Source organism: Dromiciops gliroides, chromosome 1 (genome assembly GCF_019393635.1).
Source record: "Dromiciops gliroides isolate mDroGli1 chromosome 1, mDroGli1.pri, whole genome shotgun sequence".
Taxonomy (NCBI): domain Eukaryota; kingdom Metazoa; phylum Chordata; class Mammalia; order Microbiotheria; family Microbiotheriidae; genus Dromiciops; species Dromiciops gliroides.
Window position 1 is genome coordinate 48,452,972 of NC_057861.1, and position 22,361 is coordinate 48,475,332.

Below are 22,361 nucleotides of genomic sequence, written 5' to 3' on the forward strand. Positions count from 1 at the left end.
CAGCCTGGAGATGTTCTAGAAGCCCCACGCCTGTACCCAGCTCCCACTCGGAGAAGTGGGTCCACCAAAGTGGCCCCAAGCAAGCTTCCCTTTGGGATCCCGGGGGAATATGGGAAGTGGAGCCTGAAGGGCCACACGGATCTTGCATCAGCAGCTATAGCCACCAGCCACCTCTTTTTATGGCTTAATCACCCAGGCTTTGTAGGGCTCTGTATGGGCACACCCACCAGCCTGGGGGCCCCAGACAACAGGTGCCTGGGATGCTGCCTCCTCCAGGAAGAGCTTCCAGATTTGAACCCTCCCCAAGAAAGAGAGCAGGGAAGCTGGTAGGGGCAAGCTGTTCACACTGTTTATTTGCATCTCCAAAGGGGAAGGGGGAGGGAGAAGAGAGATTTTGGTGGGGTAGTTTTGTCGTTACAAACAGCGAGTGTAACTCCTAAGGGTCTTTTCACCGAAAGAGGATAGAGAGAAGGAAGGACACTTATGGGAGGCACAAAGGGCAGAAAGTTGGGGGAGACCTTAGGTAAGGGGACAACTGGCTGGAAAGACAGAATAATTGAGGCAAAGGAAGGAGGTGCGAAGAGGTCAGCTCCTTCCCTCTCTGCTCCGGTCTCTGGGCCAAAAGGGGGTAATGGCAAGGCATTGTGGGGGTGCTGGTTGAGGGCAGGGACCTGCTTGGCCGTGCTGGCCTGGAGGGAGCCCACCCCCACCAGGCCCCAAGGGGTCTGGCTCACAGCACTGAGCTGGGGGTGGGGAGAGGTCTTGGGAATTCAAAGCCAACATTGGGGGATCGGGGGACAGGAGTGTGTGTACATGTGCATGTGTATGAAGAGGGCACCCAAACTCATTACCACAGACAACTTTGGCCTAAAGAGATGGCTCCGAGCAGTTGGGGGATCGAGGCTGGGGTATTCCTAGCATACATCCAGAATTGGGGGGTGGCAGCAGTCAGGGAGACATTAGATCAAAAGAAAGGGGAAATTATGTCTAGTTTCATACTGCCACGTGAGTATTCCAGGTACACACATAATTTCATATTTAATATTTGGAGGGAAAATATCACTAGCATTGAAATCCTTCTCTTCCCCCTATTCCTACCACAGGGGACACCAGTCAGGACTGCCCAAAGCAGGGCGGGTGAGGGTGCCCTCAAACCTTCCATGACCTACAAGTCCAGTAATAACCCTGTGGGTAAAGGCTGAGAGGGGCAGGACTTCATCTTGGTGGACTCACTCTGGTTCCTGGTGATCATCTATTTCCCTTTCTAAATACTTGCAAACTCCCTAGAATACAATTTTCCTGGATACTGACATCTAGCGCATTAGTCTATAGCGTTTAGAATTCACAAAACCAGGGACTCTTGGACCTTGGGGTCAAGGATGTGAAAGGCGCTCTCTTTCTGGTGGTGGTGACTTGGGCAAGAGCAGGAGTCTTTGTTCCCAAACTCCCTGGTCCAGTAAAGGAAAGACAACAGGCCAGCCAGGACTGCCCATCATAGACCAAACCCAGACCTAGAATCAAGTCCAGTGGGAGCTGGCCTCGGTTCAGCAGGGAGGGGGAAGTAGGTCAGGATACTCCAGAGGGAGGGGCTCACAAAGAGCCCAGCTCCTACAACTGGACCTGGGTATGACATCTGGGGTGTGCCTAACCCTTGCCCCTTGAAGTAAGGGCTGAGCTCCAAGACTTTGGGTCTTTCTAGATCATCCTAGGCCAGGGGCTAGGGTGCATCCTTTTGTCCCCCACCAAATCCAAATTAGCCAGCAGAGCAGATAGGAGATGGCATGGGAGGGGGAAAGGTGAGTCTCTTTCGCAGCTCCTAATGAAGTCCCCTCCTACCCCGGGCCTGGCTCAGCCAAGAAGAGAAGCACCAAATGGAGAGGGCCCAGAGGATCAAGGGGGGAAGGGAGCAGTCAGCTGGGAAGAAGCATGCTAGGGGCAGCCACATCCACGGACAGCCTTGGGTCTACCTTGGGTAGGGTTGGGTGCCTCTGGTGGGGAAGTCACCCAAACTTCCTGCAACTCCGCTCTCCCTCTGTAGAGGAAGGGGCTTCAAGGTCTCCAAGGGCCACTGCTGCGGTTCTGTAGGGGCACCTGCTGCCCATAGGTGGGCATAGAGGGCCCTGCCCCCTGCCACCTCATATCCCAGCTACATCTGGCTCACCCTAATCTGGTCCCAGGGGGAGGCCAGCATTGGAGGGCAGGTTTGGTCCAGACTGACCATCTCAACAGCCTAGCCCTGGGAGGCCTGGGTCTTGTCCCCTTTGGGGAGTGGAACTCCCGCATGGAGATCTAGACTCACCAGCAGGTTCTAGACCTGGCCTCTGTACCTGGGTCTAGACTCACCAGCAGGTTCTAAACATGGCCTCTGTACCTGGTCTAGACTCACCAGCAGGTTCTAGGCCTGGCCTCTGTACCTGAAGAGGGTCTGAGGGATCAGAGCAGCATCTCCAACAATGTCCCTATATTCTAAGAGCAAAAGTCTGCCAAGCAAAACTCAAGACAGCGAGGGTTCTGGGAATCTTTCCACCAAGGCAAGGGAAGGAAGCCCAGTTTTCACTGCACCGAATCCCATCATCCGTGCCAGGAGTGTGTCTGGGGAAGAACCCTCCCAGCCCTCCCACTCCAGAGCTGAGGCCTCGGCCGCACAGTCTCATAAATCCAGTTCCGGTTCTCCTTCCACACATGCCTGCCTCAACCCCCAGAAAGGAGGCAAGTTCTGCTTTCTCACAGCCCTCCCTGAGTCACCAAGAACAAGCAGGACCAAGTAATAACTAGCTCCCAGGGAGAGCCGGGGGACCCCAGGAGGAAACGCCCCCCCAAGAGGAAGTCCTTAATTCATTCACAGCCAGAGCCAGAGGTGCAGAATCCCAACGGGACTGCTTCCCGGGGCGGGGGCGGGGAAGCTCAGATCTGGCTCAATGCCTTGATGGCATCCCGCCAAAGCCCTCACCTCCAGAAGACGGGTGGGAGAACCCATCCATCCTCTTCAAAGGACAGGACCAAAGATCTAGAGCCGGAAGGGACCTTCAAGGCCATGTTATCCAACGCCCTCATTTTACAGATAAGGAAACTGAGTCTGAGAAGTGACTTGCCCAAAGTCACATGGAGAACAAGTTGCAGAGCTGGGCTCTGAACACAGCCCTTGTTCCACCGGACCACACTTCAGGATAGAAAAGGAGACTGCCCCGGGCCCCTTCAGCAGGCCACCCACCCCCACCCCCGCCCGCGGGCACAGGCTGAAGGCAGGGACTGCCCATGCTACTGCGCTCCATCAGCAAGGCAGGGTTGTGAACCCTTTACAAACCGCACGGTCCTCGTCCTTGTTTAAGAAGGTGGGGAGAACAAGAGTACACCTGTGTGTTTGTAAATGAGTAAATAGGGGACCGCGGCTAGGTTGAGTAAGTGTCGCTGAATCGATGTCTCTGTCTATCTGAATGTCCGTGTGTCCGTATGGATGCACTTGTCTGTATCTGGAGTGCTTCTGTGGTGTGTGCATGTGTTTATCTATGTTGAGTTGTGATCTGGTCCTGGGTTCCTGCAGACAATATTTCTCAGTGTGACCAAATAGTATATGTGTTTTTGGAAGAGTGTGCATCATTCTCTGAGTGTGTCTGGGTGACTGGGCATCAATCTGTGTGTGTCTGAGTGTTTGGTGTGTACACGGGGTGTGTGTGTTTATTTCTGGGTATGGTGTGTTAAGAACACGTTAGAGGTTGCAGGGGAAACAGGTATGGGTATATTTTATTTGTTTCATAAAGAGATTTTCATGTCAATTAAATCTGGGGTGTGCACGTGAGTGTGTCCATGTGCATGTGTGTGTGTGTGTGTGTGTGTATATGTGTGTGTGTCTATCGTCTGTCTGAGGTGTGTGTGAAGACGCTGGGCCTCGGCAGTATGGCCAGCAAGGGCACGGCACAGAGATGGCTCAAAGGCGATGTCAGGGCCAGAGGATGACAGGCCCTGGGGGGGCCTCACATTACAGAACAACATCGACAACGCTGTTTCTTCATATCCAGGTCTTTGTCTGCGCTGGCTGTGACATCTAGTGGCGGGGTTTGGAGACCGGCCTTCTCCCCAAGTTGGTTCTCTTCCTTGGTGTCTGGGGCGGTGGTGGCGGCAGTGGCTGATGGTTCCTGGGCACTCCCATTGGGCGGGGCTGGGTCCTCGATCACAACTAGCTCAGCCTTGATGGTGTCCTGTAAGCCCAGGACTTTCTTGGTCTCGGCCTCATCCTCCACATTCTGGTAGCCCATGAAGATCATAGTGACCGGCTGCTCCTGGCTTGCCTCAGTGCCCGAGGCCTCACCTGGCTGTGCCTGGACCCCGGTGATCTCCCGCCGGGGCGTGGACCTGGCCACCTCAGGGGTCCCCCGGGCCTCGGGGGCCGCCGTCACCGTCACTTCACTCAGCGTCACCTCATCTGCTTTGTGGATCAGCTCATCTACCTCTGACGAACTCAACTGGTGAATACCATTCTCTGCGGTGGCGTCCACTGCATGGACCACTGTAGGAGACGAGAAGGAAGGAAAGAGACGAGAGACAAGACTGTGAGACTGGGTGGCCTTGGGAAGGGGGCCCTGAACAGAGCTGCTGCAGCCGGGGCTTGACCTGGTCCTACGGTAACAAGGTGTCCCTTGGGGCTGGAGAGGCCTCAGCTTGGATGCAGAATTGCATCTCTCCCTCTTCATGTAATCAGTAACGGGCACTTTGTGGAGGTCAAGAGCTTTGACCTTAGACCTGAGAGAATTGATTCTCTCCCTCCTATGGTAAACAGTAACAAGCTGAAGAGGTTTGAACTTAGACCTGGGGATGAATGATTCTCTTCTTTCTGTGGTAACCAAGAGGGGTAACCCCGAGGTAATAGAGAGGATCCTGAAGGGTTTGACTAAATGTGTGGTGGACAAAACCCTAACTCGGATAATCCTGGCTCTTCCCTTTTTTGGGGTACCCTTGTGTAAGTCCCATCTTTCCCCTAGGCCTCAGTTTCCACAACTGTAAAATGAGGGAGTCAAAAAAAGAGTTGACCCCAAGGGTCCTTGCGGCTCTGACATGCTTTGATTCTAACGCCTGTCTCCCCTCGGCTCTGACCAAGACTGCCCCAAAGGTCAGTGGATTGGAAGCTAAGGATCCTTTGAGAACTTTGACCTCAGAACTTAAAACCACTTTCACTTTCGCCGCAACTCTCTGTGGCCACGTCCCTGAGGGGGTGGGGTAAAAGGAAGACAGTAAATCACCCCCTTTCTACAGATAAGGAAGGTACAGAGAGGGCAGGTGACCTCCCCAAAATCACACAGCCAGTTCAGCAGAGCAGCGGGGTTGGAATTCCAGCCTCCCTGGCGCCTGGCCCTCGGCTTTTTCCCCAGCTCGGGGATGGGGAGTGTTGAATTCCTGCAAACATCAGCAGCCTGGGAGTGAGATCCCAATGGGGGCCCCCAGCCTGAGCCTCCTCTGAATAGAAAACCAGGCAGGGCCAAGCTGGCGGGGAGGAGGAGCTGCTGCTCTGACCACTGGGTGGCACCAGTGCTCCATCCAATCTGGGCACCGGGTTGGCACAGGGTCAGGGTGAGCCCAGGGCACTGGGAGGGAGTAGTGAGGGTTGGGAGGGAGAAGGCACACTCAGGCTGCCAAAACCTCTGCTCCAAGAGGCTGGAGTGGGGTCAGGGATCCTGCCAGCCCACGGCTGCCATGGAGATGGATCACCTTTCTGTCACTAGGCAACCCGGGTCCAGTTTGGCTGGCTCGGAAGTCCCCCAGGAGTAGTGTCCAGGTTATCGGTGAGAGGGCCCTATGGTGGAAGGAGGGGGGCGGGAGGAATCAAGGAGAAACATCAGAAGGGAGCCCACAGGCCGAGTGACCTTGGCCAAGCTGTTCCACTCTCTGGGCCCCAGATTCCCACCAAATGTAAAACAGGAGATTAATCGACTCAGTGTTCTCGGTTCCTTCTAGCTCTAACATTCTTTGGCCATTGCGTCTCCCAGGGCACCAGCGTCTTTCAGCTATGTGTCCCGAGCTGCAGCCTTTGTAGACTGTGAGCCAAGCCAAGCCATCGGGGGCTGCAGGCAGAAGATGAACCCTCGGGGGTATAGGGGATCCTCGGCACCTCGAGGGGCTCCAGGGGCCCCGATCATCACTCCTCCAGCACGGGGGCAGTCAGGCAGCATCAGGGCCTCACCCCAAGCGAGGCTGGGGGCCTACCTTTCATCTCGTCCTCATACACCTTCACTCCCTGCAGAAAGGGCTCCTGAGGGGGCAGGGTGGTGCTGGACAGAACTTTGGTCTCTCCAGTCACCCTATCCTTTTCCACGGTTATCTCCACAGAGTACATGGCTGAGACACAAAGGGGGACAGGAATTACCACACGAGCATCCCAGGCCCCAGCCCCGACCTTGGGCCAAGCAGGTGCGAGCAAAGGAACAAGGCAGGCAAGCCGAAGAGGAAGGAGCCAAGCAGAGGCAGGTGCGGTGACCACACAAGGAGCAAGGCTCCACTGCAGGAAGAAGCTAAGAGTCACAGGCCCAGGCTTCAAATCCTGGCTTATCTGGGTGATCTCTGGCAAATCCCCCCCTCAGTTTGGGCCTTCAAATTCCCTTCCAGTCGCTGCCCCTTCTTCAACACAGACCATACTGAGGACTGGCTTTGGAGTCAGAAGACCAGGGTTCGAATCCTAACAGTCCAACTTGTGTGACCTCGGGTCACTTCCCCTTACTGAACCCCGATTTCTCCATCTGTAAAATGAGGGTGGTTACCCTTGATGATCTTTAAATTCCATTCCACCTTTCAATACTAAGATCACAGGACGTATATGAGTGAGGGGTGTACAGTAGATGACCCAACATCTACCCTCTCTCCCCACTGTCCACACCTTGTCTCTTTCCTTCAGGGTATTAGTTCCCAATTCCTTCCCCCAACCCTCTTACGGCACATGTTCCCTCATCACCCGGATCACCCTCGTCTGCTTATCAATCTCCTTCCTAACAAATCAATTGATTGATCAGTTAACATTTATTAGGCGCTTACTTTGTGCCAGGCACTGTACTTACTAAGAGGCAAAAGACAGTCTCTGCCCACAGGGAGCTTACAATCTAATGAGGTGCTAAGACAAAGCCCTAAACCTAAAGCCCGGCCTCTTGGTCGCCTGACTAGGGAAGAGGAGAACTTGGCCATCACCTGCCCATGTTCTGGTCTTTTGGGGGACCCCACCACACTCCAGCTGCACAAAGAACCTGGAGCTCGCTAGAACTCCTGACATTCTATGAATTGCTGTGTCTAGCCATGCCTACCCCAATCACTTGGGAACTTATTTTCTGCTTTTGAACACAGATATAGGACCTAAGATTTATCTTTATTCCAATAGGTCTGGTCCACTCTTCTGGCCTGTTAATATCCTTTTGGATTCTCAAAGTCATGCAGAATGGTTCATAGTCTCCACTCGGGAGGGGAACAATGGAGACTCTCGGGGGCCTCGTCTCCCCTTCCCCTCTTTCCCAAGGTAACTCTTCTGCCCTGGCTGGGTGAGTTTCCTACACAAAAGGCTCACAGTGTAGCCTAGCCTGGCCTCCAAACTCATATTCTCCCCATCTGGGTTCCAGCTCTCCCTCGTTCAGAACCAAGCAGCCTTAGGAGAGGATGCATGCTGTGTTAACAGGTACTCCTCAGCCTGCCTGCAAGTGTCTGCTGTCACTCCAGGACCTGGGGGTTCACAAAACTCAGTCATCCTGCACCCTGCCGTCTTCAGTGTTCCTTCCCTCTGTTGGAAGAATGAGCCGGTTCCCCTGAGACCAGGCCAGACAGGGCTGGGGCCTTGTAGGGGTGATAGTGCCACAGGCAGGAGGGAAAATTGGCTGATCCAGACAACTGGAGGCACTCGGGACTTGGAAGCAGCGAGGCAGAGTTGGGTTAAGGCGATCATGCGAGTGAGCCCGCTCCTCCAAGGAGGGGACGGTGGCGTTTGAGGGGCAGCCAAAGCAGGCGGGCCAGCCCATGAGGGGTGGCAGACAGAGCGTCCCATGTGGAGAGACCCAGGGCTCTGAGCAGAGGCGCCCGGGAAGGCCTCCGCGCAGAAGTTCTGTTGCAGTAAGTAGCATGACCCGAGAAGCCCTCTGAGAACTCTGGACCAGGCTTTCAGAGCAAAGTCCTTCCCACCCAGTACTTATTTCTGGACCAGGCCCACAGCTAACTCTCAGCAGCCCCCAGCCCTGACTAATCCCAGATGATGAAAAATCACCTATAATCTACAAGCCTAAGCCCCTCCCCACTACTGCTCCTAGCCCTGCCACCATGGGATGCTTTCACTAGCCCATAGCAGGTTAGTTAGTGTGTCATCTTCAGTAGAGCTAATCCATACTTCCAGATAACTAAAAGTTGGCCAAATGGCATGGGCGGCTATGGAGGGTGAGCCAGGGAGGTGGTTCCAGAGGGCAATGGACCCTTCCCTGGCAGCAGGGGCTGGCCCAAAGCTCTCCAGGGGGGGGGGGAGCAGAAGGGAGAAAGAGGGTCATCACCCACCTGCCTTCATCATCTCAGTGCCTTCCACCATCTTCATGGGGCTGCTGGTGACCTTCTTCTCTGCTCAAGAAGAAGCAGAATCAGGAGACGTGATTAACACACAGAACCTAGCCCTGCCCCAAGAACCCTGAGGCCAAGATGCATACCCCAGAGGAAAAACCCCAGGTCAAAGACAGAGACTAAGACCCAAACACAAGGAACTTGCTCAGAAAAATATCATCTTAGGGTTTAGAGCAGGAAGAGTCCATAGGAATCGTCCAATCCAACATTCTCAATTTTCAGACGGGGCCCCAAATTTACAGAGCCTGGATTTGGTGTCCCCACAGCCAGGGCTCTTTCCACCATCTACACTGACTCTCTCGGGGCAGCTAGGTGGCGCAGTGGATAGAGCACCTGCCCTGGATTCAGGAAGACCTGAGTTCAAATCCGGCCTCAGACACTTAACACTTGTGTGTGACCCTGGGCAAGTCACTTAACCCCAATTGCCTCACACACACAAAAAAAAGAGAATTCTAGACTGACTCTCTTAGGGAGACAAGCAACAGGGGTTGTGGGGAGACTGGGGGAGAGAAGAGACGCAGAATTGCAATGCATTTGGGGAGACTAGGAATCAATTTCGCTTCAGTTCTCACTTTCCTTCCCTGGGTCTTTGCCTCTTCTCCATCTAAGAAAAATGAAGGGTTTAAGGAGGGTCTCTAAACATCCTTTTAGTTTTAACCACTCGCTATTCTGAGCTTCTGCAGGGGAACCGGGTAGAGAAACATCTGGCTAACTTCCCCTGCGTCCTAGATCTGACCACCAGAGGGCACCACTTATCAACCCCCCCCCCCACAATCTCACAGTAACCCTCCCAGCCCCAAGGACCCCAGAAACTTACCTCTGGGTGAGGCCACTGGGGTCTGCAAGGGAAAACGGGGGAAAGGTCACCATGAGGTTTCCATGGCCTGGTCCCCCAGACTCTCCCAGGGCAGGCTGGGCTTTGGTATCCTTCCCTATTACCCAGACTTCCTTCTCTCCACCTCCCCAGGTCCCCCAGCATTAGCCAGAAAAAGCAAAAATGAGAGGGAGCCAGGGGCATCTGGAGATCTAATTACTAGATTTCCAACGTGAACATTTACATCTCAGAGATCGGCAAATGCCACAAATCAAAGGCTTTGTTTATTGTTTTATTGTCAAGACTTAAGAAAGTCACAGAGAAATGTTTAAACTGCAGACTACACATAAAAATGTGTCAATATACATTTTTTTTTTACTCTCGGAGAGCACAGCACACTGGGGGGAAGGGGAGGGAGGTCACTAGGGGAGAGTGGGAGCGACTCAATATAACCTTAGGAGAAGCCCTAACTGAGCTTCTTTCTCCATCTCTAAAATGGGGCTAAACTAGACAATCTCCGAAGCCCCTTAGCGCCCTGATGTTCTGGATCCCACTGGATCAGGCAGAGGAGGACCAGGAAGAGTAGGGTTAGTTGGGAAGGGTTGGGTAGGACCAGGCTCCTGGGAACAGGGCCCCAAGGGGAAGAGATGGGAGACCAGGGAAGAGAGGAAGAGCAGAGGGTCCAGGACACTCTGGCTTTGGTTCCAGGAAGGCCAGGTGTGTCCTGGCCCGGCTGACAGGGGTCAAATGGAATCATCTTAGGGAGGAAACTGCCTGGGGTGGACAGCATCCGGCAGCTACCACCGGGAGGGAGGAGGGGACACTGGGATCGAAAAGAGCCTCCGGGCAGGGATGCAGAAGCCGGGTTGTTCACTCCTCCAGGAAGCCCTCCCCCATTGACACTGCCCTCCTTCCTCTTCCATCCCCCTGGCACTGGGGGGTCCCCTGAGGAGGCCAATGTCTCCAACCCTCCAGGCATCTCCTTGCTGCAGAGACCTCACCTTCTGGGAATTAAGAATCTTCTCCTCCTTCCTCTCCTCCTTCACCGGGCTTGGGGCAGGGGCCTGGGCTGGCACCACCACATTCTCCCTGGTAGCTGGCACTGAGTCGCCCGTCTCCAGGATCTCTAGCTCAGTCTCCAACCTAAGGGAGGACGGAACCTTTGCTGAGGCCCAGGGTATCAGGGATGCCCAATGGACAGATCCCAGGGCTGTAAAGTCAGACAGCGCGGCCACTGACCCACCTTTGGGCAGCTCCCTGCCCTTCTCAGAACCTGTTTCCTCATCTGTAAAATGAAGGTCTTGGATTTGACGATCTCTAAGCACGCCTCTAGCTCTGACAATCTGTGAGTAATAACCTGCCTCTCAGCTCGTTAGCAAAATCCAGGGAATTGCCTTTTTTTTTTGTGGGGCAATGGGGGTTAAGTGACTTGCCCAGGGTCACACAGCTAGTAAGTGTCTGAGGCCGGATTTGAACTCAGGTCCTCCTGACTCCAGAGCCGGTGCTCTAACCACTGCGCCACCTAGCCGCCTTGGTAATTGCCTTTGACATAACTAGTCACTGAAGGTCTGAGTGGATGCTTAGAGATTACCTAGTCTTCATTTTACAGATACAGAAACTAAGTCACAGCCAGGAAACTGTGGCACTTTCCCCCAGGATCGCACAGCTGGAGTCTGGATTTGAACACAGGTCTTGTGGTGCCTAACCTGAGTCTCTTTCAAGATACAAACGTGGGGGGGGGGGGTGTTAGGAGGAGGGAGAGAGCAGGGGAGGAGAGGGAAGAGAACATCAGGCAGAGAGGTAAGTTCCAGGGGGCTTTGAGACCTGCCAACGACCACACCCTTTCTCTCTCCTAGAGTGACAGGGGAACCAGACCAGAGACACCCACTTCCCAAGCACAATAAATCTCTGGAAAGAATAACTCACAGGACCCAGGTTTTCCCACTGTTCAATAGCCCTCCCTTTCCCAAATCCTTCCCACCCACTCCCAAGCCAAACACAGCTGGCTCGGGTGGGGTGGTGAGCCCACAGGGTGTGGCTTCCTTCTGGGCTGAGCCAGAGGTCACTCGGCCCGGCCTCCCCAGGTGACCACACCCTTCCCAAAGCCAGGGGCAGAACTGCACAGGGTCTCTAGCCCCCAGCCAATTCTAGCAATCACAGAGCTAGGGAAAAGGAACAGGTGGGTGCTGCCCCATCTTGGACCCAGGAGAGACGTTCTCCCTCAGGGAAGGACTCTTGGTCGAGATACAAAAACCTAGGTGAAGGGGTCTGGGATTGTGGGGGTGTCTAGGGGCCTCCTTCACACTCCCCTCGTTTAGCGGTTCTCTGGAGTCACAGGGGGCATTGCACAATTTTCCCCTTCTGCTGGGAGCCTTACTGTGCCAAGCACTATGTCAAATGCGTTACAAATATCTCTTTAGAGGAGAGTGCTGTCTCTGAAAGTGAGAGACCTTGGGTTCAAGCCTTGGCCCTGCCCTGATTCACTGCATGGCCTTCTGTCAGTCTCTTCCCTCCATGGAAGCTCAGTTTCCCTCTTCTGCAAAATGAGAGGCTTGGACACAATAATTCCTTAGCCTGGAGTTCTGGGAGGGAACAACTGCGGGAGGTTGTCTCCTTCTCTGCATAGGATCCTGAGGTTCCAGCCCGGATGTCCCCCTGCCTGGACCGAGGCTTTGTCTTAGCCAGGAATCTTCTCTCTGATCCCCTCCCCCTCCCTGGGCTTCTGGCTTGGCCTCAGTCTCTGGCTTCCGTGGAGGGAAGAGAGAGTCCACTGGCTAATGGTGGGATGGGCCAGGAGCCAGGGGGGTCCCCCTGGGATTACATTCCCAGCACCTCTCAGTCGGATAGATGCCCTTCCCCCTGCCGGCACCAGCAGCCTAGGCTCTATCCCTCACCCCACTCAGCCTCATCTCCGGCTCAGATGAGGCAAAGGCCTTATCTCCCCATTCAGACCAATGACCACCTGTTTGTTTTATGTGTGTGTGTGTCTGTGTGTGTGTCTGTGTCTGTGTAGTCTCCCCTAGTCAAATATCAGCTCCCAGAGATCAGGGACTGTTTCATTTTTGTCTTTGCATTCTCATGCCTAGTGCAGTACATAGTAGGTGCTTAATAAATGCTTACTGATTGAGTTATGGCTGCTACTGGGTCAGGCCAAAGCCCTCCATACCACCCACCACCACCACCAAGGCAAGAAGCACTGCCTCCCCACCTCAGGATAGAATCCTCCAACTGCTTGACCTTCTGTTCATCATCTTGCATCTGCTTCTTCATCACCTCATCCTCCTGGGAATCGGTGGAGGGAGCCCCCTCCAGCAGCCATCTCTCCCGAAGGGCCTTGGACTGCGAAGGACAGACAGGAGTGGGTGATTTCCCCCACCACAAAACTCAGGCCTGAACATCGAGCAACTCACAGGATCACAGGGAGAGGGGCTGAACCCACAATTTCACGGTGTAAAGGGTTCCCCATGAGGTACTTCCTCCTTGCCAATTCCTCCTCTGCAATTTATAAATCTCAGAGCACAGAGAGGTTGTTGGGTGTGTCTGAGGCTGGATTTAAACTCAGGTCCTCCTGAATTCACCACCTAGTTGCCCCTCCAACTCCCTCATTTTACAGATGAGGAAACTAAGGCAGAAAGAGGTTAAGTGGGGACAGCTAGGTGGCGCAGTGGATAGAGCACCAGCCCTGGATTCAGGAGTACCTGAGTTCAAATCCGGCCTCAGACACTTGACACTTACTAGCTGTGTGACCCTGGGCAAGTCACTTAACCCCAATTGCCTCACTAAAAAAAAAAAAAAAAGAAAGAAAGGTTAAGTGATCTACAGGTGGTAAATGGCAGAGTTGGGGTTTGAACCCAGAGCTAGAGCTATGTTGAGGAGCTTACTTAGTCTCCTGCCTCAGAGACCATCTCCCATTGACTATGTTAAGGAAATCACTCCTCTTCTTCTGGCTCCTATATAAAGGAAAGGGGAGGTTGCTGGGGCATAGTCACCTGTAGGGACAGGTACCTTTAAATGCTGCAGCTGCCGCCGGTCATCTTCCAATTGCCGCCGTTTATTCTCAATTTCAGTTTGCCTCTTTCTCTTCTCCTAGGGGGAAGATGTGAAGGGAGAAAAAAATCAGTCCCAGGAAAGGGCTTCCAACCAACCTATTTTCTCATATGCTTTGGATCTCATAATTCCTCACTTGGTGGGACCCTGGGCTTGGTTTTCCTGCCCTTGCTCTGGGTTAGGATAATAGCTAACAGAGCTAGGTTGCAATACCACCCACCACCAGCAGGTGTCATTATCTACCAATGAATTTTTAACCTGAGATTTCTAAACTTCTAAGTTAAATCACACCCATTATGCAAGGTTCGGAATCTCAGAGCCAATAAGTCCTTAGAGACCATTCCAACCCTCTTTTTTCATTTAAATTTTAAATTTAACTTTTACTTGCAAAAAAAAATGTATTTTATCTCCTTCCCACTCCTACTCCCATTAAAAAGAAAAAAGAAAACCTGAAATTCTTATTACCAATATGCAAATTCAAATTCCTACATTGGCATGATCTAAAAAATGTGCCTCAGTATGTCCACCCCCTCTTGGTGAGGAGGGAGTAGTGTCCAATCCTCTCATTTTAAAGAGTACAAAGGAGGAAAGAGATATCATATCCCACGCTAAGCTTAAACTGAGACTGTCCCTCTGGTCTGCCAACTCACAGACAAGATATGGTATATTGTCATCATGTCATGTGGCCAACTTGAAAAAGGTTGGGGTCAGGAGCCCAGGGTTCTAGGTCTCTTCATCTAGTCCGACTATTTCACTGTGTGACCTTGGATGAATGCCTGTCCCATTCTGGGGCTCTTTTTTTTTGGGGGGGGGTGAGGCAATTGGGGTTAAGTGACTTGCCCAGGGTCACACAGCTAGTCAGTGTCAAGTGTCTGAGGTCAGATTTGAACTCAGCGCCTCCTGAATCCAGGGCTGGTGCTCTATCCACTGTGCCACCTAGCTACCCCCAGGGGCAGGGAGATTTATCATAGGATTCAGAGCTGATATCACTGAATCCAAACCCATCATTTTAACATGGGATGAAAGTGCGTGCCAGAGGTGAGGTGATTTATCCAAGGTCACACAGCTGCGATGGCCCAACCAGAATTCAAACCAATGTTCCTGAAATATACTATTGTCCAAGTTGTACAGTTGGGGATGACAATCATTGTCCAACTATTGAAAGGGCCCTTTTTAGGGGCGGCTGGGTGGCGCAGTGGATAGAGCACCGGCCCTGGAGTCAGGAGGACCTGAGTTCAAATCCAGCCTCAGACACTTAACACTTACTAGCTGTGTGACCCTGGGCAAGTCACTTAACCCCAACTGCCTCACTAAAAAATAGAAAGGGCCCTTTTTAAAAAATGCATCAGTGATTTCATCCATATAGGAAATTTCCAAGTATAAAAACTCCCACTTAACACAGGGATGCACATTCTCTGCAACTGATAGTTTCAGAGTGCTTGCCTGAACTTTACAGGGTCACACAGCCTGGATATATGGCATGGACAGGCCCTGAACCCTCCCTTCCTGATCTCAAAGCTAGCCAGCTATCGACTGTGCCAACCCACGTCTTGTGTCACTGCGATTAAATGGGGCCATGCGTGAGGAAGTTTTCTAAAATGCAAAGCAGTATATGAATACAGGATTCATTACTATTAATTAACTTTAATCACGGATATCCTGAAAAATACTGAATTATCTCTATAATTGCAACACTGAAGCTCTCCGCCAATGCGTCACTGTGGTGTAGAGGTGACCCTGCGTTGCTGAGGCCTCTGCCAATGGAGCCAGAGCTCTGGCAGGTTGTCCCCAGGCTGGAAAGGCTTCGGGTATGGACCAGGTAATAACTGATCATGTCATTTGTTGTCCAAGAATCAGCTTAGAAGCCAAATGCGGAGAGAAACTCATCACCAGCCCTAGGGGTTGGCCTTGAGGAGATCCAACATTTTACAGAAAAGTAAGTAAGGCCCAGGGAAGTCAAAGGATCTTGGGATCCTAAATGGTGAGCTGGAAGGGTCATCACAGGCCATTAAGTCAAAACCCATTTCATAGATGAGAAAACTGAGGCTGGGGGAAGTAGAAAGAATTAAAGGATCATAGATAGAGAAGGACCTTAGAGGTCATCAATTTGAAACCCCCTCCTCCCATTTTACAGATGGGGAAACTGAGGCCCAGGGAAATTAAATGACTATGGTCACAAGTGACACAGTGACACCCCCCCCCCAAAAAAAAAGCTTAATCCAGCTTCACTAAAGCCTTTATAGGATTAGAGGGAATGATATCAGGGCACTCACCGCAATGGCCTGCAGCCTTTCCTGTTGGAAGGTGGTCTCTACAGAAACTCTGTTAAAAAAACAAACAAGAAAGTAGAATGAAGTCATAGACAGGCTTGAGTGGACTCCTTGAAGACATGACTGTGACCCTCTCCCAAAGGGGAGGCTCCCTAAAGGCAGGAGTCCTCTCTCCTCCCTTCAGACCAGGGTGTCCCTGTCACTCAGCAGAAAAAGGCCAGGTTCCCCATGGTGACCTCTCTTCTCTGCTGCCCCCTCAACTTGCTTCCCTTTCCCCCTTCAAATGCCACCTCCTCCAGGAAGGTGTCCAAGATTGCTTTGGCAGGAATTTCCAGTCTTTACCAATACCCTCCCTCCCCACAATAAGCCTTCCTCTTGTCCCTAGGACAGGATCGTGGAGCATCAGCTATTAAGCCAAGTTTGACATAAGTGGTGGTGGGGGGTATACTTCTGTTTCCCACAATAAAATAGAACCGAGTCACCCCAGCTGGTGCATTCCTCTGTCTGCGAAGTGCTTTGAGATCCTCGGACACAAATCCCCAATAAGCCCAGGACTGCTTAGAACAGCAACACACCCAGGAGGGCCTTTCTGATGAGCAGGGGAAATGCTGAGTGGTTGGGATGGGAGATTCTGGTTAGGAGCCAGGGACCCTAATCCTCCCCATGTTGTGTCTGGTTCCTGGCTATCCTGGCCAAACAGCCCGTCCTAGGGCCCAGCTCAGCACAGAGGACAGGACTACCCTACCACCTGATTCCTGCCCCCCAGCCCATAGCAGAATGATCACCACCACCTCCCACCTTTCCCTGCCCCTGGTGCCCTTGGAGCTGAAATTACAGCCGGGGCTGAGGTTATCAATTGCTTCTCTTCCAAAGAAGAGATCTGGCCCTAAATTTGCACCTCTCTGGAGTCAGGTAGGGGACAGAGAGGAGAAAGCACTGGGATAGTCCTTTGCTTAGAACAAGAGAACTCTAGATTAAGTGTGGTAAATCCAAAAAAGAGAAAAATGCAGTATTCCGGGTCAGAGGGCATGGGGTCAACACCTGGGTGTCAGAAAGTCTAGGTTTCACAGGATCATCTGTTTAGAGCTGGAAGGTGTCATCTGACCCAACTTCCTCATTTTACAGTCTCTGGCTTTACTCCAAACATGATGGGATGATGATGACCTTGGACAAGTCCCTTCTCTTCTGTGGGTCAATTTCCTCAACTGTAAAGTGAGACGTTTGGACCCGATGCCCTGGATCATGTGATCTGCCCTTCTTTTGCCTCCGGCAGGGGCCCCTAAATCTGGAGAGGCCCAGGCTGGGAACCTGAAGCCCCCAGTTTTTACACCCTGCTTTCCAGTTGGCAAAGAACAGTTCCCACAAACAACTAATCCTGTGGGGTGGGGAATATCACAAGGATTATCATTCCCTCGGGCAGCTAGGTGGTACAGTGGACAGAGCACTGGCCCTGGAGTCAGGAGGACCTGAGTTCAAATCCAGCCTCAGACACTTGACACTTACTAGCTTTGTGACCCTGGGCAAGTCACTTAACCCCAACTGCCTCACCAAAAAAAAAAAAAAAAGATTATCATTCCCATTTGACACAGAAGGGCCTTATAAATGCCTTTTTTTTAAAGGCCTCATAAAGGCCTTAAAAAGCAAATAAATGCAACCTCCCTTGTTTTAAAAAGTGGGAAACAAAGGGGAAATGGTTTGCTCAAAGTCATGCATCAAATCAGAAGCAAAGCCAGGACCATCGAGGAGGTTAGAGGACATGTCAAGGTCCCTCAGCTCTAAATCTATGATCCCCAAATCCTCTGAACCCCAGATCTCTGAACAATTTGCTCACCCATCAGAAACCTACAAACGCTGTCCTGTATTTTGACAGCTTTCAATTTCCAAATAAAAGTTCCTATTTAAACACCAGAAACCTGTCCTGGCTAAACTAAGTAAATATAACTATGTCTCCCCATATGCCCCCAACAAGGCCAAGGACACAGTTAGAAGCTGACTAGTTGGCCGGCCCTGTTTAAGCATCCTCCAAATTCTCTGCCCCTTTCACGGAAAGGAAAACAGAGCAGAAAACCTGAAACCAGAAGGAGCTAGAAATATGAGCAGCAGCAATTATCTACCTTAGTGGTCTAAGTTCTCTGTCAGGAGGAGCCCCAAGGAAGTGAGGGGAGATGTTCTAACAGTGAAGGGAATAAGGGAAAACACTTATATGTCCAGCACTTTGCTAAACTACCTTATACATATCATTTCATTTGATCCTCAAAACAACCCTGTGAGGGAGGTGCTATTATTAACCCCATTTTATAGTTGAGAATACTAAGGCAGAGGTAAAGTGACTTCCCCAGGGTCACACAGCTAGTGTCTGAGGCCAGATTTTTTTAAAACTCGGGTCTTCCAGATTCCAGGTTCAGCACTTTATCTACCACTACCCAACCTAGCTGCTTCGACAGTCAGTGCCCAAAGCTGCCTAGATACCAGGGACTCTTGGCGCCTGTTTTGACCCACTGGTACTCTCCAGTGGGAAGCCCCATGCCACTTTATCCCAAATTTCTCTCAGTCAACTCTGGGGCACCAACTGGCCAGCAGAGTCACCAAGAGCCATCCACTGAGTCACCAGCAAGGGAATGAGTACTATGTGCCCCACACCTAAGCCCCAGACACAGAAACTATCCGAGCTTGGGAGCCAGGGGGCCTGGATTCCAATCTTGATTCTGCCCCTAACTTAATTAATGTTTGACCTTGGGTGAGTCAAATCCCCTGAAGCCAGAAGGAGCTAGAAATATGAGCAGCAGCAATTATCTACCTTAGTGGTCTAGGTTCTCTGTCAGGAGGAGCCCCAAGGAAGTGAGGGGAGATGTTCTGACAGTGAAAAATGTGGTTAGACTAGATGCTGTCAAAAGCCTCTGACATTACATGTTCTAAGGGCCCTCTGAGCTCCCACACCCTAGGGTTCTAAGGGTCCACCCAGATCTGATGGTCTATTTACTGAGGGCCCCTCCCAGATGTTTCATTCTCTGTTCTCTAAGTGTTCTAAGTCACCCCTACCTCTAGTTCTGAAATTCTGTGTCCTAAGGGTCCTCTCAGCTTTGACATTCTGGGTTCTAAGGGTCCTCCTAGCTCTGACATCCTGTGTTCCAAAGGGCCTCCCAGCTCTGACATTCTCTGTTCTAAGGGTCCTCGTAGCTCTGACAAACTGTGTTCCAAGGGCCCTCCCAGCTCTGACATTCCATGTTCTAAGGGCCCTCCCAGCTCTGACCTGTGTTCTATGGGTCCCCCAGCTCTATAGTTCTGAGTCTAGAAGTGTATGTAACAAGGCCTCCGGAGGGAGGATGCTGTTTAGGGGCTGAGCCTGCCCTGATTGGAGAAGCCACCGCCCCAGAAGGTCAGGCCTCACCAGACTTTCAAGTAGACACTCCTTTGGAGGGATGAGCTGTTTCTCGGCTTAGCTGCTCAGTGACGGGTCAAGTAAAAGAGACTGGCAGGAGCAGCGAGAAGCTGAGAAAAGCTGATGGCTAAGCTCAGAACTAGAGCAAGTGGGGACTGTGGGCCAGGCAAAGGCCCCCAGGTGAGGGGCTCCTGCCTTTATGATGGCCTCAAAGCTGGGGTTCAGCCAGGGCCCCAGGATCTAGCCCACAACTTCAGAGCTGGCCAGGCCTCCGAAGTCCAGTCAGCCAGGCATAGAGAGGTCTGCCCCCAAGACTCCAACCCCCAGCCTCAGAGCCTGCCAGGCCCCCCAGCTCTCCACCCTGCCCATCCCCAGGGAAGCTGCTGATCAGTGATTTATCCGGGGGCCCCACTGGGAGGCGGGTGCCCTGGCAACACCACCATTACCATGGCAACGGCGATTACCCAGGCGTGGGGGAGAGGGAGCAGCCCACAGAGAAGGTGGGGGGATGGGTTAGCCTCAGGACCCGCCCCACAGCTGCTCCCCCAGCCTCCACCCAGCCCCGCCCACGTCCCCTCCCCCCCAGCAAAGAGAAAGCCAAGGAGGTGGAGGAGAACCTCTTCTCCCAGCAGGCTACACTCCCCACTCAGGCCACTCCATCAGCTCCCTGGCCTGAATCCACCCACCCTGGACTAGGAGGCTCAGAGTCTTGGCTAAAAGGCTGGTGAACTTGGGGCCAAGTCCCTGTTGCAAGCTGAGCGAGCCTCAATTTCTTCAAAGCTCACCTTCCTCCGAGAAGTCTCCCTAGAACTTAGCAGGATGGGTCCCAAGGGGCAGGGATGGGCACCCTGGGCCGCTCCCCATGGTCTTAGCCAGAGGGCGGAGCCTGATAAATGTTTATTGAATGACTGAATGAATGAATGATTGAATGAATGAATGAATGAATGACTCCAGCTCATCCCACCACACTGAAGACCCAGCTTAGTCTTTAGTGAAGAATCTCCTCATCTGTAAAAGGAGGGGCTTGCAGCAGATCATCTCTAAGGTCCCTGTCTGTATGTGATCTTCCCACATTAGATTGATTGGGAGTTGTTTTTACCTTTCTATGGCCAGCACTTAGCACATTGTAGGTGATGATAAACACTGTTGACTCTGAAGGTCTCTTCAGGCTCTTAAATCTCTCTGATCCTATTATTTTTGCCCAAGTCCCTGGAATCTCCCGGAGGGAGGGCCAGGCTCACTGATTCCAAGTAGACAACAGCCCAGAAAGGTTGTGTAATTTGCCCAAGGTCACTAAACTGGGTGGGGGTGGGTGGGGCTGGGAAGGGGCTCTTCTGGCTAGCAGACCAGACTAAGCTAGGAGTTGGTCTGGCTCAGACCAGCCCCCCTCACTGGAGACTGCCGGGCCCTGAGCCACCCTCTCACTTAGGGAGGCCACCACTGCAGAGGAGGGGAAAGGACTCTGGGCACGGGGGAAGGGGGGGGGGGATCTGGACACATTCCTATGTTAATTATTGAGAGGAAACAGCTGCCTGGACCTGGGATAGACCTGACCAAGGAGGCCAGGATGGGGCAGGGGGTGTCTGCTAGAAAGGAGCCCTGCACTAGGCTGAGGAGCCCAAAGCCCTAACCAGAGAAGAGGAGGTGGCCCACTCCCACTGTTACAGAGAACTTCCTCCAAGAAGGATTTCCCTTTGGTGGCCCTGATATGGGTTGGGAACTAATGGCTGTGGAAGGCCTGAAACCTTAGGAGGCCCTCAGCCGAGGAGGGCTTAGCAGCCCAGAGGCTGTGGACTGCTTCAATTTAACTGGTTTCTTTTGTAACCTTAGGTATTTTATTTTCTGTACTTAAAAACAGAGAAGGGGGCAGCTAGATGGTGCAGTGGTTAAAGCACCAGCCCTGGATTCAGGAGGACCTGAGTACAAATCTGGCCTCAGACACTTGACACTTACTAGCTGTGTGACCCTGGGCAAGTCTCTTAACCCCCATTGCCCCACAAAAACAAAAAACAGAGAAGAGGTGCATAAGGCTTCACCAGATTCACTGTCAGAGGGGCCAAGCCTGGGCTATTCAACCCTCTTGGAAACCAAGGCCCAGAAAGGGACAATCGTTCACCTGATACCTACTTAGTAGAGCCAGAATTTAAATCCAGGTTCAGATGGAGATGGTCTTGACTTGGGAGTGGGCAGGGTCTACGGCTGGTGGGGTGGGGTCTCTATTTCATTCACCAGACACTAATTTAGCAGACAAGACCCAAAAGCAAGAGGCTTGGAGAATTGAAGTTTATCCCTGCCCCTGAGCCAGGGGCTCTGGATAAGTTCTAGGAAGATTTCCTGGAAGAAACAAGCCCCGAGGAAACTTTTTAAGGCCCAGAAAGGGGCAGGGATTTGCCCAAATTCATCTACAGTGAAGCCAGAATAATCCCCACCCTTCATCTCACCGAGCCTCCCAGCCCAAAGCCTATAATTGGATAATTGGTGGTGTTTGGTTGTTTTCAGTCATGTCTGACTTTTCGTGACCCCATTTGGGGTTTTCTTGACAAAGATACTGGAGCCATTTCCTTCTCCAGCTCTTCAGACAGATGAGGAAACTGAGGCAAACAGGGTGAAGTGACTTGACCAGGATCACACAGCCAGTAAGTGTCTGAGGCTGGATTTGAGCTCAGGAAGGAGTCTTCTGGACTCCAGGCTGACATTCTGCGCCACCACAGCACCACCTAGCCACCCCAACTGGATAATTAATTACAGGTGAGGAAATAGACCCAAAGGGAAAGGTTCTGTCCAAGGTCACAGAGCTTGGTACAGAGAAAAGAGCACACTGCTTCTGAAGCCAGAGGATGTGGGTTCATATCCCGCCTACAATGCTTACTGACTAGGAACTTGTCTAAGTCACAGGTAAAATGAGCTGGACTTAATGGCCTGTGAGGCTCTTTCCAGCCCTGGATGGATGGTCCTATTTATCTCAGGTTAGAACCTCAGTCCTTCAGTCAATAAACATTAATTAAGCCCCTACTGTATGTCAGGCACTCTGTCCTGTGTCTTCCTCCTCATTTTTCCACAGTCCAGGACCTGGGCAACGTAGGAATCACCTAATAAAGATCCAGTCTTTTTGCCTCCAGAATCTTTAAGGGCTCCCAGTTGCCTCGGGAGGCCAATTTAAACTCTACTGCCAGGGGGCAGCTAGGTGGCTCAGTGGATAGAGCACCAGAGCACGGGCCCTGGAGTCAGGAGGACCTGAGTTCAAAGCCGGCTTCAGACACTTGACACTTACTAGCTGTGTGACCTT

The 22,361-nt window shown here is 52.2% G+C and overlaps 1 protein-coding gene across 3 annotated transcripts in view; it reads right to left on the reverse strand.

Annotated features, from left to right (window-relative positions):
* Positions 1-327: 327 nt before the first annotated feature.
* PALM (paralemmin) overlaps positions 328-22,361 on the reverse strand; it is a 31,081-nt gene continuing 9,047 nt past the window's right edge. For 2 of the 3 annotated variants that reach the window (XM_043975176.1, XM_043975178.1), the window contains exons 2-9: positions 15,700-15,748; positions 13,385-13,465; positions 12,588-12,718; positions 10,381-10,522; positions 9,383-9,404; positions 8,506-8,565; positions 6,196-6,327; positions 328-4,504 (exon numbers count right to left, since the gene is read on the reverse strand). In XM_043975176.1, coding sequence (XP_043831111.1) covers positions 3,972-4,504; positions 6,196-6,327; positions 8,506-8,565; positions 9,383-9,404; positions 10,381-10,522; positions 12,588-12,718; positions 13,385-13,465; positions 15,700-15,748 — 1,150 coding nt within the window. In that variant the 3' untranslated portion in view covers positions 328-3,971. The remainder of the gene's footprint in view (positions 4,505-6,195; positions 6,328-8,505; positions 8,566-9,382; positions 9,405-10,380; positions 10,523-12,587; positions 12,719-13,384; positions 13,466-15,699; positions 15,749-22,361) is intronic. The other variant, XM_043975177.1, reaches the window with a different exon arrangement.